The 15000-nt window shown below is 40.0% G+C and overlaps 1 protein-coding gene across 1 annotated transcript in view; it reads right to left on the bottom strand.

Annotated features, from left to right (window-relative positions):
• Nucleotides 1–15000, bottom strand: part of LOC124428260 — a 78789-nt gene that overhangs the window by 60930 nt on the left and 2859 nt on the right. The window contains exons 2-8 of the mRNA XM_046972152.1: nt 14183–15000; nt 13036–13292; nt 12551–12938; nt 12116–12368; nt 11840–12031; nt 11098–11764; nt 10864–10960 (exon numbers count right to left, since the gene is read on the bottom strand). The exon at nt 14183–15000 is cut by the window's right edge and continues 76 nt beyond it. Coding sequence (XP_046828108.1) covers nt 10864–10960; nt 11098–11764; nt 11840–12031; nt 12116–12368; nt 12551–12938; nt 13036–13292; nt 14183–14963 — 2635 coding nt within the window. The 5' untranslated portion in view covers nt 14964–15000. The remainder of the gene's footprint in view (nt 1–10863; nt 10961–11097; nt 11765–11839; nt 12032–12115; nt 12369–12550; nt 12939–13035; nt 13293–14182) is intronic.

Below are 15000 nucleotides of genomic sequence, written 5' to 3'. Positions count from 1 at the left end.
GCACGATATCTCGGTATACGATTCTCGCGTACCAATAATACTTTTCTTTGCGGTATTATACCTCCTTCGTGTATTAATAATTTCTTAGAAGGACTGTAGTCACAAAAAAATACACGGCCTTAAATTATTTCGATTAAAATTCAACTATCTAGATATTTTACGAATTTACCTAATCATTTTGTAATTCCATTCGTTTTCAGGAACAGAGACATTTAATTATTCGTACATAATCAGTTTTTTTTTTCTTTTCTTTTCTTTTCTTTTTCTTTTTTTTTCTTTTTTTTTTTTTTTTCCTAAACAATATAGAGAGAGGAAAAAAAGAAAAGAAAGAAACAACCAAAGAAAAGATATCTTTCAAAGGACCAATGTCGTCAAGATGTCCTTGCTAAAGTACCTGGATAATAGTAAGGATGTCCAGCAGCGTGGGAGGGATGCAAGAGCGGATGTGGCGCCCGGAACTCCATCGTGCCACTTTTCTCACAGTCCACCTCCCTCTTTCAACGAGATCCTCCTCCCGAAGCTACAAGAAGAAGAAGAAGAAGAAAAAGAAGGTGCCACGAGGCTTGTTTTCCTTCGTGACCTCGAGGCGCATTTTTTTCACTCTTCTCGCGTAGTTCCTTTCTTCGATACGTCGCGTAGTACTCTTTACGTCCACAACACACTTTTTTTCTTCTTACTCTCTCTCTTTCTCCCCCACTTCTCTCTCTTTCTCTCTCTCTCTCCTTCTGTTTCTCAAAGAAAACAAAATTTTCACGCTACTTCGTGATATAAAACTTTCGTTTTAGTTCGTTACGCCGGACGTTCTTGAAGCTCAGAGAACTATCGTGTATTTCTCAGAAATATTCTCCCATTCCTTTTGGTCTAGTTGTTTGGATGATTTACAATCTTCGACACCAAGAATGATATTACGTTACGTTTTTGACACATTGTCTAAATTCGAACTTCGACGTACGAGAAAAACAAAAAAAAAAAAAAAAAAAAAAAAAAAAAAGAAAGGAAAAGGAAAAGGAAAAGAAAAAGAAAAAAAATAGGAAAAGAAAAGAAAAACAAAAAATAAAAAAAAAAAAGGAAGAAAGTGAGAAATAGAAATACAGGAAATAATGGAAAGAGGGGAAAGTTCGTAGAAAATGGTATGTGTTAGAATCTCTCTCGTAAAAACCAAGTAGACTGAGCAGGTAAAATCAGGTAGAGGAGTTGTTGGCGGGCTTATAGGATATTGGGAGGGGGAGAGAGAACCGATGCACTAATCACCACTTAATTGGCCGAGACCGACGCGGCAGGTCGCGGCATTACGGGCTAATTGACTGAACGCCTCGCTGGCTGCCGGCAACGAGAATATATATATTTTCACGCGCGAGACTGCGTAACGCTGGATTGCAAGGGTAAAACGTGCGACTCACGCGAAAATCGAGTAGGAGTAAGAGGAGAAGTAAAAGGAGAAGGAGAAATAAGAGAAGGAGAAGGAGAAATAGGAGGAGGAGGAGGAGGAGAAAAAAGAGTCGAGTTGGCCGTCGGGTCCTCTCGACGACGACGCCTACGCTTGCGCTTGCGCTTGCTTTGCTCCGATACTCCTCGAAAAGTCTCGTGAATCCTCGAAAAAATCCATTCTCGACGAACGATCGTTGGTGTCACTTGTAGTTTATCGCCAGTCGCACTCGCGCACGCTTCTTTTATATCACGCGACCTCCCCCACTCTGTCTGTCTCAGTGTCTATCTCTATCTTTATCTCTCTCTCTTTATATATATATATCTCCTACTCGTAGGTACTTTCGTTCACGTTTCTTCTAATTTCTCGACGCACGACGATACGTCGTCCGCTGCGGCTCGTACGCGACTGAACCGAGCCGAACGGAGTTCGACGCGCTTCGTACGTCTCCGTACGGCCCTTACCCCCACTACCGAGCTACCCCGAGTACGTTTACCGTGCTTCGACCGAGATCGGCTAACGCGCGAACGAGCGAGACAGAAAGCGTACGACGAGGGGTAGAAGGAACAGAGGGGGGAGGAGGGGGAGGAGTCTCCCTGACGCCGTTGTTGCTGCTACTACTGGGGTGATGCTGATGTTGATGCTGATGCTGATGCCTCCAACTTGTCTTGTGCTTTCGCCTTGACTGTGCCTTTCGAAGGAAGAACCCGTCACAAGTTGTTATGCGCGTTCTTTCATAATCCATCCGCCCCCTCCATCCTTCCATTCCAACCTACCTCATATTCATTCGATTCGTACGTTATCATGCGCGTACGTAATACGAAACGCGATTTCCTATCTTTTTTTCTCATCCGCCCCCCCACCTTAGATTTTTTACAATGCATCACGCTTGGCAATATGATTCTATTCGGTTGACCTTTCAATGTTAATTTTTTGAAAGTCTTTTTTTTTTTTTTACAAGCTATTCATATAATCATTGAAAACAGTGTTGCAAAAAAAAAAAAAAAAAAAAAAAGAAAAGAAAAGAAAATAAAAACAAAGAAAAAACAAAGCAGTATTGCCAATGGGTCAATTAATACGACCTAAAAGCACATTAGTCAACGACCGGACAGAAAATTTTAATAAAAATTTTATAAAAGTTCTTATAAAAGTTGTAAATTCAAATGGGGTCTATTGTAAATAATGTAATGCGAGAATTTCAAATAAAGCGGAATCGACATATTCCCTTGTTTTTTTTTTTTTTTTCTTAAGCTGAAATACGAAGGATTCTACTTCGAATTTGATATCCGGTATCGTGTTCCCCTCTTCCTTTTACATAACCATCCGTACTCTTGTAAGTGCGTTACAGAATCAAAAGAGTGAGAGAGAGAGAGAGAGAGAGAGAAAAAAGTTGGTAGGGTGAGAGGAAGGAAGGAAGGAAGGAAGGAAGGAAGGAAAGGAGGTGCTGTCTCTGTCACTCCTTCAAAGCCATCTGGTGTCAAAGCGGCACGCGCTGTGCCAGAGGCAGAAACGAAACTGACGAGTCTTCTCCCTCCTATACTCATCCACCACCCCCTCAATTTCCTCTCTTAGCCTCTGCTATATCTACGAGTGGTAGTAGTCGAAATCCAGGAATTCCGTCGAACCTTGCTCCTGTCACAACGTAATCATCAACGTTCAGTTCCTGCTTCCTTCTATCCCACTCCCCCCCCCCTTCACCGCTATCCATTTTTTTCTTAAACCATAACCATAAAACTCGAAGGAAAAAGACGGAAACGAGGAGGGACAAGTCGAATGAACGTCTTCAATTTCTCTATCCTCTTATCTAACTTACTCTCCCCTCTTGTATCATCTAATAGCGCGATAAAGCGAATAGATGTTATTCGCGTATCATTCTTTGCCAATATCCTTAAACTCGAAGTCAAATTACTCGTACAAATTCTAACGTAGAGCTCACGTTCTTTCTCGGTAATGTGTGGTTTTCAAATGGACGAGAGAAAGAGAGAGACGGAGATAAAGAAGAACATAGGAGAAAGAAGAAATCGAGCCGAGGAAAAGGACGTACGGATATACACGAAAGATGTAACGCACGCTTAATACGACGCTGAATCACGATGAAAATTGCAGTAGCGGCATGATCGAGGCGCTCGTAAAACTGTTATGATTGACCGATTCACCAATGATTAGCGCTTTACGGAAATCACGGTGCAACGCTCGTAAAGTTCATTATATGGTGAAGGAAGCCATAGGAATCGACCACTTTACTCCGAAGCCAAAGTTCACTTTATATACCGAGTCGTTCGTTCGCGTTTTCACGTTAACCCGAGCGCTTCTTTCCAAACTTTTGCGAGCGTCGAGAAAAGATAAGAAGTTGAAGAAACGAAGACAAAAAAAAAAAGACGAGTTAAGGCCATTATCGACAATTTTCTTATTATTGTTATTATTATGTAAGCCGTGTTACTCGAATATTACGACGAATGCCAGTCCGTTATCTTATCCTTATAATTTGACTTGGCCATTAAGTTTGCACGGTGTAACGGTCGTCCACACATTTATTATACCAACGAAGGTTATAATTTAGTCGTGGCGTTCGCTTCACGCAAATGAACGATTGTCTTCGGGGGCCTCGAAAAAGTGAGTGAGTGAGTGAGTAAGTGAATGTATGTGTGCGTGTGTGTGAAAGAGAAAGAGAGAGAGAGAGAGAGAGAGAGAGAGAAACAGAAAGAGAGAAGGAGGGGAAGAGAGAGAGAGAGAGAGAGAGAGATTATAACGCAGCAAAGTTCTTATCATAAGCTTACCAGTATCTAGTATTTACGCTTTGTGCAATATTTCACGTTTGGCGTGGCAATTAATCGAGCTCGATGCATCGTTAAAGAAAACGAAGATACCCAGGAGCTATCGTACCGAAACGCGCCGGCGGTCCAATAAACTGACATGGAGAATAAAGTTTATCGTTAAGCCGATAACCACTCGTCTTTTTCTTCTCTCTTTTTCTCTCTTCTTCGTTTACGTTCGAAGATTAAAGCAAATAGCGGCTTCGCGTACCATAAAAGAAAATTGCTTTTTCTTGAATCGAACCTTTCCCGATAAACGGTGCTCAGTTTCGATTCGACTGAACGAAACCAAAAGGATCGCCGATGTAACGCGAAAATGATCTTTGCGAAAAACTAGAGAAAATGGTAGGATGAGTCTCGTGACAAAATCCCGAACTTGAAAAGTCCATTTACCTGATGCAGATTCGTGTATATCGATCGGATAGCGATCGTCCTCCCTTTCCTTCTCTTTTTCTTTTTGCTTTTTGGAGAAATAAAATACGAGCAATGAGACGGGAAATCGTACATATCGATGAACGCCAAGTAAATACCGAATGTTTTAAATCGAGAATCTATTACGAAACTGGTTCTATCAGTTCTATTTGAACTCTTCGGGTTTTGAAATGAAATTCAATATTCCATTCTCGTGAACATAAGCGCACCTTAAAAAGAAATATACAAAAATTGATACAGAACAAAGATCGCATAAAATCAATAAAAAATGTTTAACATAAAATTCTCTCTCTTCCCCCCCCCCTCTCTCGTTCGAGCTATAAAAAAAAAAAAAAAAAAAAAAAAAAAAAGAGTGCCGATAGGATGCTAATATCATTCGCCGCCTTACTATTTACGCGATACGTGGCGCGCTTTTGTAAATCCTCAACGCGTGCTGCGAGAGGGAGACGTGGCGTGGTGTGAGGGGTTGCCGAGATACCAGAGAGTGAGAGTGAGACTGAGAGAGATAGTAAGCGCGAGTAAGAGGGTGAACAGCGAACAGTTAGGTTCAGAGAGACCAACAGGAGGCGGCTGTCTGTCGGGCAAAATCAATGCGTGCCGGCGACAGAGAACTTCCCCTCGTTCTCCCACCTACCCTCACTCTCAGACACCCTCTTTTCCTCGCGACTCACCCCTGTCTCGTTTCGTTCTCTCCTCTACGAACTTGCATGGGCCAACGAACAAACGGTCGGTACGCGTTCGAGTCTTCTCACCCCCGCTAGTCCACCAACTCTCTCGTGCCTTCAGGGGCTAATAAGCTGTATTATTTTTATCACGCTCGAGCGAGAGGGTAACTCCAGAGCATCTATCGGTAAGAACGATTCACGCTGGTGTGAATAAATACACGTATGCGTAATATTGTATGTGTTACTAAATTAAAGAATCTTCAATATCATTTTTATCGATCGATCAATAGATCGATCGATCGGTTTTCATATTCTCAGAGGGCTTAATTTTATCGAAATTTCTAAACGCGACCGTTTCACTCTGATGTAGCCGATTACAAAGAGAAAAAGAGAGAGAGAGAGAGAGAGAGAGAGAGAGAGAGAGAGAGAGAGAGAGAGAGAGAGAGAGAGAGAGAGGGACGATGATAATGAGACTTGATTTTAGTTGAACGTTCAAAGCGTACGATGTTAATGTATCGTTTATGGCTTTTACGGCTCAATAAATTTTCCATTTCGAGGGTCGAAATTTTCGATGCAAAGCCACCTCCTCTCTCCGGGCTTTGCTCTATCTCATTCCTTCCATTTTTAGTTCCCGGCCAATTGTCCTCGTTCTTTTATAACGCATCCACGTTATTTCCATTATTTTCACCGGTATACGGAATTACCAGGACTCGCGAGATGCGTTTAATTATAGGAAAAAATGTCGGGGACAGTGCGAGCGTGATAATGAAATTTCTACGTCAACGGGCTCGAGAGTGGGGGAATAAATTTCAACCCGATTTTTCTCGCGACTCATCCAATCTCCATTAATAAAACTTGAAAATATCGATAAGCATTCGATGTACTTCGTATTTTGTATTTCATTAATTCCTTCGAGGGCTCATACTTTGTCCTTCGTGACGTTCACGGTCGCGGATCATCCGTTTCCTGCTGGAACGAACAGGGAGAAATGGGAACGCCTAGCTCCAAGTTCGTGTCCCGAGTGAAACGATCCATGGAGACGACCGCGAGGGATCCCTGTAAAAGCTACTACTCCGGAACGGCAGTCGGTGGTTAATTATTAACACGAAACCCAGCAACGGAGCTCACGACGACTACCTCTCTGTGTTTCGTGTTAAAGACACTGTACACCACTGCCTGGTTAGATGAACACCTTCCGTACACGAAATGCAAACATTACTGAGAGCAAAAAATTAGTAGGTATTTGTCATCGAAGGAGTCACATTTTTGCATCCATTAGTATCAATAAATTAAAATCAACGTGAACTTGAAGTCGAAGAAAAAAGTGGCAAAAAAAGAAAAAAGAAAAAAAAAAGAAAAAAAAAAAGAAAAAAAAAAAGAAAAAAAAAGAAAAAAAAATAAAAGAAAAAAAGAAAAAGAAAAGAAAAAGAGAAGAAAGAACATATTATTTTTACTAATGGCTAAATTCGTTTTAAGAACAAATTTCTGTCTTCACAAAATCCATTAAAATAAGATTACTCGGTCACCGAATAAATGCTTCTTGAAAGTTAGCGTGTCTCAGGGACGATCGAGAGCCTGAAGTATAGGAGGACTTGAATCGAACGAGAATTTACGTCGAAATCGAGCCTTTTGGCAGTGTGCCTGGAAAGGAAGAGTAAACGCGAAGACGGTACAAGAGGCGACGTTATCAGAGAGAAAAGAGATGGAAGGGGAAAAGAGAAAGAGAAAGAGAGAGAGAAGCAGAAGCAACCCCTTCCCTTATGTCACCCCAATAGGAAGCTTCAAACGAGGGTAGAAGGAGCGAGCTAGGCACTCGATGACGTTGATATCGATTCCTAAGGGAGGAGTAAAGCGACGACTACTCTACTAGCTGCTGCTACTTTAACCTCTCTCTACTCAGAACATATAGAAGCGAGAGAGTGAGAGAGAATGACAGAGTGAGAGAGAGAGAGAGAGAGAGAGAGAGAGAGAGAGAGAGAGAGAGAGAGAGAAACGATATCCCACTCGTAGGGGTGCCATAAAAGGAGGGTCGGCCGACGAGAATCCGCGGAGTTGGCTCGCTAATTCGAATTTAGGCGTCGGCCGGGGTTGGCAAGTGGGCGCAATGCGGTGTCACGCTGCGGGTGCCTCCAACCCCCTTCATCTCTCGACACCCTCTTCTCTTCTCTCCACTTCTCTTCTCTCCTCCTCCTCCTCTTCCTCTCAACCCTCGTCTCAACGTGTCCCGTACTTCCCTCCAAGAGCTTTCCTACCCACCCTCTCACGTCCTAAGCTGCCAGTATAGCGGTTCGATCCTCCCGCTTAAACCCTCTGCTAAGTCTCTTCGACACCTTCGACATCGCTTTCTACCTCTCTCAGAGTCGAACCGATTGACCCTGATCAACCTCCTGATCTCGATCCTTCGTTTTATTTCTCTCGCCTCCTTTCCCTTCCTTCTTCATCTATCTCTATATATAAATATTTTTTTTTATATCACGATTTTGCACGAACGATAGATTGTCAAGATTTATTATATCATCATGAAATATCTAATGAAAGAGATTAGATTATTTATTATAGAAGAAACATCTCATTGCATTCCCTTTTCTTACGAGACGAATGAGGAAGTAATTCGAACGGATAATGAAAGAAACTCGATGTTATATCTCCGAAAGAAATTGAACTAACTGTGCAAATTACTCGGAAATCTCGTTGAAAAAAAAAAAAAAAAAAAAGAAAAAAGGAAAAGAAAAAAGAAAAAAAAATGACAAAAATTAATAGATGAGAAAGATAAACGTAGCTCGTTTGTAAATCGTTTTCTAGAAGGGAATAGATCGAGCGATATATATATATTGATTATCTTGCTCTTTCCTTCGAAAGCGAGTCCAGTATATCTCCTGGCGCGTGTAATCCTGTTTCCATGAGCTTACGAAAGAGAGAGATAGTCGAACACGACTTAAGCGTCCCAGGAGAGAATCATGGATAAGTCCCAGTGTAAGCGCCACGAATTTACGCAAGCAGAGAGTTCTCTTCGGTATATTAAAACGATGGAATATCACGGAGGGTGGTTTAATGGTACCACCTGGAATTCGTTATGAAACAAAACTAAAGATCTCTATTATTTTAGAATAATCAAGAAACAAAATAATAAAATAAAAAAGAAAAAATAAAAAAAAATAAAATAAAATAAAATCAGAAAGAATGAATTTTTTCTTGGTACTTGAGCACAAAAAATATGTGACTTCTAATCTCTGCTATACTAAACGATCATAGTGATACATGAGAACGAAATAAAAATAGTCCTTCGTCATGGTGAATCTTTGCCAACCTATTTTGGATCTCCCTCGGAAATGACTCGACTATTAATAAACGGGCTTCAAAAGCAAATGTTGTTTTATGACTCGAAATGCCGGATTCGCACGATGCACACACGCAAGCTAAAGTAAGTAGCTTGCAACGATACGTTGCAGAGTATTTCGCTCGCCGATAAGTCAAGGGGAGGAAATAAAAAAATAAAGAAAAAAAAAAAAATAAAAAAAATAAAAGAAAGAAAAAAAGAAAGAAAAAAGAAAAATAAATAAATAAAAGAAAAGAAAAAAAGCGAGGAAACTCCAAACGTTACGGAATAACCACCAACGGAACCAGACGCCACTCACGATGCCTTCGGATTTGTTTTCTCAAGAAATATATATATATATATATATATATATGCATGAACTCGTCGGATAAAACTAGAGTTATCCTTAACGGCCTTGACGTGTTTCGGAGAAACATCCGCTTGTAATTTCTTCCTTTTTATCTTTATCACGCTCGAAAAATGAAAGGTTGGATTGATCATGTAAAAGAAAATAACTTTTTTCAGAGTTCTTGGTAATCCTCCTTAAAAAAAAAAGAAAAAAAAAAAAAAAGGACAAAAGAAAAAGGAAGAAAAATCTAACTTCGAACGGTAATAAATAACGTCGTAATTTTTCTATTAAAAATTAAATTATTTAGGTTTTACCATATAATAAAATATTGTATAGATTATACTTCGGAATAGAGAAAATCATACAAATAGTTGCAAGTCGATAGCGAAACGATTGGAAACAAAGAACCCTTGTAAAAGCTTAATGAGATCCCAATATCTTCCACAATCCTGGGATACTCTTACAATCTTACCCTCGATAAAGATATCTCCTGTCCGATCCATTTGGTCTAATGCTACGGAAATGTTAGACCCCCAAGAGATGAATCACGTATTATCCCAATCTCCTAATATCGATTTTATCCATCGTTAAAAAATAAATATCTTTAGCCTGAAGCAAACACGGAATGATGTATAATGCATTGAAAAATATACTTACTTCATTTACATTAGCATGAGAAACGCGTATTGGCTCATCTTACTAGCGATGCTATCAGCAAACTGATCGGCGAAGCGACCAACAAACAAACTCGAAGAACGATCATAACCTCGAGCGAAAAAGAATGTTTTCTCGTTAGGTAAGGAACATGAAAATAAGGAGAAAAAGAGAAAAAGAGAAGAAGAAGAAGAAGAAGAGAGAAAGAGAAAAAGAAAGAAAGAAAAAGAGAGAGAGAGAGAGAGATTGCGGGTATGAGCTAAGGGGGTGAGGTAAGCAAAAGGAAAGATAAAAAAGAAGAAAATAGAAAGGAAAGAAGGTAAAAAGAGGTAGTGAATTCACTCGAACGCAAACCATCAGGCCCTCCTCCTGGATGGCTCTCGACCGTCAGTATCCTTTTGTCTGTCGGATTTTTAAGAGCTTCACTCACGTCTCATCCACTCACCCTCTGTCTCGTTCTCTACCTCTTACCCTCGGCCTCGTCCATATAACTTTCTACGAGTACGTATCTATAGAGTTACACAGGTATATGTATACATATACATATGTACGCTTACAACCCTCTTAAGCGCGAAACCAAGAGAAGAACGAGAACGAGGAGAGAGTGCCGGCCGTTGTTTCAGCATCGACCAAGCGGAAAGGATTCTCCCATTTTTCTACCATCTTCGTTTTCGTCTTGATAAAAAAAAAAAAAAAAAAAAAAAAAAAATCCGACGACACGCCGTCTCAGAAGCAAGTTAAGGAACAAGACGAATGCTTTCTAAACGACGTTGATAACGTCATCGAATAATACTCGATGAAACATAATGGTACGAGTCGATTCCTATATCAAAGTATTTCCTTAAATTTATCGATCGTAGGAATATAATTTTTCCATGAAAATAAACACATTGACGATTCGCGACGTCAATATAAACATCGAGCAAATAGAAGGATGAAAAATGGAGAATACATGCGTTTGTCGGTTGTAGATAACGTTAAAGTATGACTAAATAACATCGAAGAATCCGATTAGGCTCTTACAATGTCAATGGTTTAATTTTCGTGGCACATTCGAACGGAGAGAAGCTCTTTCTTTCTGTTAAAATGATATAGAAAGAATATAATTTTATTATTCTGTATTGTTCCTGGGTTAAACCTTTTTTTTTTTTTCTTCACTCTTCATATCAGCTTAGATCGTCTAAGAAATAATATCGTTTGTGACTTACCTTGATCCTTATCCGGAGCCTTCGTAGGAATCTTTTTGTCCGGTGCCTTTGGTGAACAGTTTTTTCTTGCTGGTCTGACAGTCAGAGTTTGAGGAACCTATAGAAATGTCAAGACAAATTATAGAAATTCGCACATTTCTAGAAGCCACTGTGTCATTTGTCCAGAAACAAAAAAAGAAAAAAAAAAAAAGAAAGGAAAAAAAAGAAAAAAAAAAAAAGAAAATAAAGACTCACCACCTTCTCAGATCTCTCCCCAGAGGGTAATCTAGCGATGGACGCGTCAGGACTATCTTCTGGCGGAGGAGGTTGAACGATCCAATTATATTCTCTCTTTTCAACGGGTAAGCCCCATCTTTCGTATTCGAGACTTTGCGTGCGTAAAGTTTCGTAACAATCTAGACAGACCACCGCAAAGTCACCATTCTCCAGTAGCAAGCTCTTTTCCGGTTGTTTGTGATACCTTAGGAATGGGAAGTCCTTAACGGGCAATGCCCGAATGCGTTTTCTATAGGTCGTGATACCGCAAACATAGCAGCAATAATCATGTGTATTGTACTGTCTATCCACGATTTGCTGAGATTCGTAACGGCGCCATTGCGCAAGTAGGGTGTGATAACAGAAAGTGCAAACTAACGCGGAACCATCTTCCCTGAGTTGCTCAGCATTTGGCGGTGATTGGTGACGTAATAATTCTGGAAAGTATGGCGCGTTACGGCCTTGAGGATGCCCGTACAAAACTCTCGCAAGTGTTAGATCGCTATGTAAACCGCATAGGAAACAATAGATCGAGCTGCTCGATGTGCCAGGATTACTGCCGAATGTCCGATCCGAGCTCGTACTCGGTGGAGTGGCAATGGATCGGTTCACATCACCATTTGGATGTGGACTAGGAATATCATACCTTAAAAAAGAAATGTCAAAGTTCAAAAAGAGATTCTATTAATCCGATGAAGAATGGAATGAGATTTGAACACACCTGCGACGTTCCAAAGGAACGCGATCTGCATCCATATTTTCCCATTGAAGCGTTAGGTGAGTCACACAATGACCACAAGCTAATACTCTTCCATGACTATCCATACAAGCGTTCTCGGAAGTACGTGCCATCCCTCTTAAACATGGGAAATGCATGGCGTGTGAATTCATTCCCTCTGGACTTGTAGACAACCTGTTATTAATAAATGAAAATCCATTGTAATACAGATTACACAGATTATACAAGGTAAATTATACGGGATCTGTTGAAAATTACCATTCCATATGCGTATGAGGACACAATCTTTCACAAATATAGCACCTATAGTTTTGACCAAGTACAACGGTTCCATTTTCAGCGGGACCATTGCTAGGAGAATTTCGTTGGCCAAGAGTAGGAGCTTTAAGGTTCACAGTGCGTTGCTTATTTGTGACAATGGTTGACTTGTTCAAGTCGTACGGCTTAAACCGAATATCACTGCCAGCAGAATTGGCTGGAGATTTTGCAATGGCTGGACGCGGTAAAAGACCTTGTGAAAGAAAAAAAAAGAAAAAAAAAAAAAGGAAAAAAAAAGAAACAATAAGGTTAGAAAAAAAGCGACAAGTGGCACGTGTATATATACATATATATACACACATATATATATATATATATGTATATATATGTATGTATGTATATATACATAGACTTTGTTAGTTACGTAACGGTTACCTTGCAGTCGAAAATCCATACTTTGTCCGATAGGATGTATATCGTGGTTCTCCCCGCCAAATACTTGTTGCTTTTGCGGTATAGCCTTGTAACAAATAGAGCAAACTTGTACCATTCCCTGAGGACTAATAGGACTAGCTCCGGGTGGGGGTCTCAGAGTGCAGATAAAAGGAAAGTATGCTTCTTTTTCGGGATTAGAACAGCAATACAGCAGTCTAATACTGGATGAGGGATACTCAAGAGCGCAAGTATAGCAGATAAAAGTAGTCGTGTCCATCATGGGTGTTGGTCGCTTACGAAGCGTATAATTTCGATCGCCGTGTGGTATGCCCTGCCGCATATATGTCTTCCATTGTACTAAAAGATGATTTTGACATGCCGAACAGGCCTAAAAAGAGAGAGAAAAAAAGAGATGAACGGTTTATTACGAATGACGTAAGTAGGTACATTGTCAATATTTAAAATATGTTGAACAATATACATACCTGTACTCGACCGGCACTGTCCATAGGTCGACTTCTACTTGGCCTCGGATGAAGCATCAATGAAGGAAAGAACGGTGGAGGACTTTCGGAAGGTTTCGGTACATTTGGCAGTGGTTTTGCCGCGACATGACTCAGTGATCCTCTTTTAAATTCATCCCCACAAATGTAACAAACTTCTGTTACAGAATTTTTATCCGGCATTGACAAATCCAAAATATCAGTACCAATACTGGAGGAGGATCCACCGCTGTAGATGGCTGAACACGTTATGAACGATAATAAACATATAACATTCCTGTTTTGTTTCGAGTGCCTTATATGCCTGAAGCGCTATCGTCACACTGCACGTGGCCTAGTTTGTGTTTATATTTTTTCAGACATTATCAATATATGCGTTGGAAAGAGATTCGTTAAGACTTTCTTACTTTTCTATGAATACAAATTTACGCGCGCGCGATTCATTTAGATTTCCTTTTGTGATTATTTAAAAAAAGAAAAAAAAAAAAAAAAAAAAAAAAAATTTCGAATAGGATTACGAAAAAAAAAGTATGAGAGAGAGAGAGAGAGAGAGAGAGAGAGAGAGAGAGAGAGAGAGAAAGAGAGAAAATTTCAAGTTAATTAATGTTTTCAAAGAAATAAATTAATCAATGCATATATCGGTCGCATTCACTATAAGAATCGTTCGCGAGAAATGATTTCCTCGGTCTTATCTGTAAAACTGTTAACCTTTACTTACAAAACGTTTACATTACTAAACGGAAGGACTAAGGCCAATGTAAATAACGAATACACTCGTTTATTTGCTACAACTACATTCTAAAACGAGATAACTACTTCAGACGTGAAAAACGGCATTTATTCGTATCAGATATCGGGCTTCATGATCTCACGTCGAAGTTATTTCAGAAAATATAGTCTAATCGGTATAGAAATAATTTAATCAGACACTTTCATTATTAGGAATCTAACCTAATTTTACCAGATTATTAGAGATAAGTCTTAAATTTATAGTACAAATGTATTTAAAGATATTAAAGAATAGATTATAGAAATCATGATAAATTTTAATTTCCTATCGCTTATCAATTTTTTCAGATAATATTGCAAAATTATAAACGTTAGTTCGTACTATTGCACTTTTATTCACCTTGAGATTGAGGAGTTAAAGCAGCTGTAGGTGCAGGTGAACTCCTGGGCCCATGTCTTAAATCCAATGCAGCTTCAGACATTTTAACATCTTCAACAGGTTGTCGGGGGCTTTGCAACCTTTGATGAGGAGACTGCAGTCTCTGGTGTGGGGATTCCATTGTGAGCCTCGCTTGTTCTAAATGCCTTGGTGTTTCTGCCATATTAGAATGAGGTCTTGGTAATTCGACAGAATTCGATGGAGGTCTTGTTTGCTCTACCCTGGGCGATGGTGAACTAGGTGGAAGCCGTGGAGAAACACCCACTGGCCGATTTTCTTGTTTCATCTGTGGTGCCTGATCATTGGTTAATCCTAAAACTTGAGCCGCATATTCACCTTGAAGAGCCATTTCGGCTCCAGTAAAGGGCCCACCATCGCATCTTTTTAACCAATAAATTCTTTGACTATGAGGCCTAGCATCTTGCTCATAACTTTCCCATTGTTGCAAGAGCAAAGCATAACAAAGATTGCATGCTTTGACAGCTCCACTTCTTGATCCTTCGCCACAATATCCAGCTGGTGGTTCATGGGATTCAAGAAATGGAAAATAAGGTTCATTTGAGGCAGCGCCAGGACTTGGTTTCACTCTGAGCCAATATTGATCAGTATGGCCAACAGTACCACAGACAAAACATATCTTTGCCCCACCAGTATCGTCTGTGGATGCATTTGGTTGTGGAGTTGGGAGTGATTGCCCTTCGAGTCCCGGCTCAGTTTTAATAAAGACTTTACTATCCATCATGTCAGGAAACCATTGGGTCTTTTCATGCCTCAAGCTC

Source organism: Vespa crabro, chromosome 11 (genome assembly GCF_910589235.1).
Source record: "Vespa crabro chromosome 11, iyVesCrab1.2, whole genome shotgun sequence".
Classification (NCBI taxonomy): Eukaryota; Metazoa; Arthropoda; class Insecta; order Hymenoptera; family Vespidae; genus Vespa; species Vespa crabro.
This window is presented reverse-complemented; position numbering and strand designations above follow the sequence as displayed.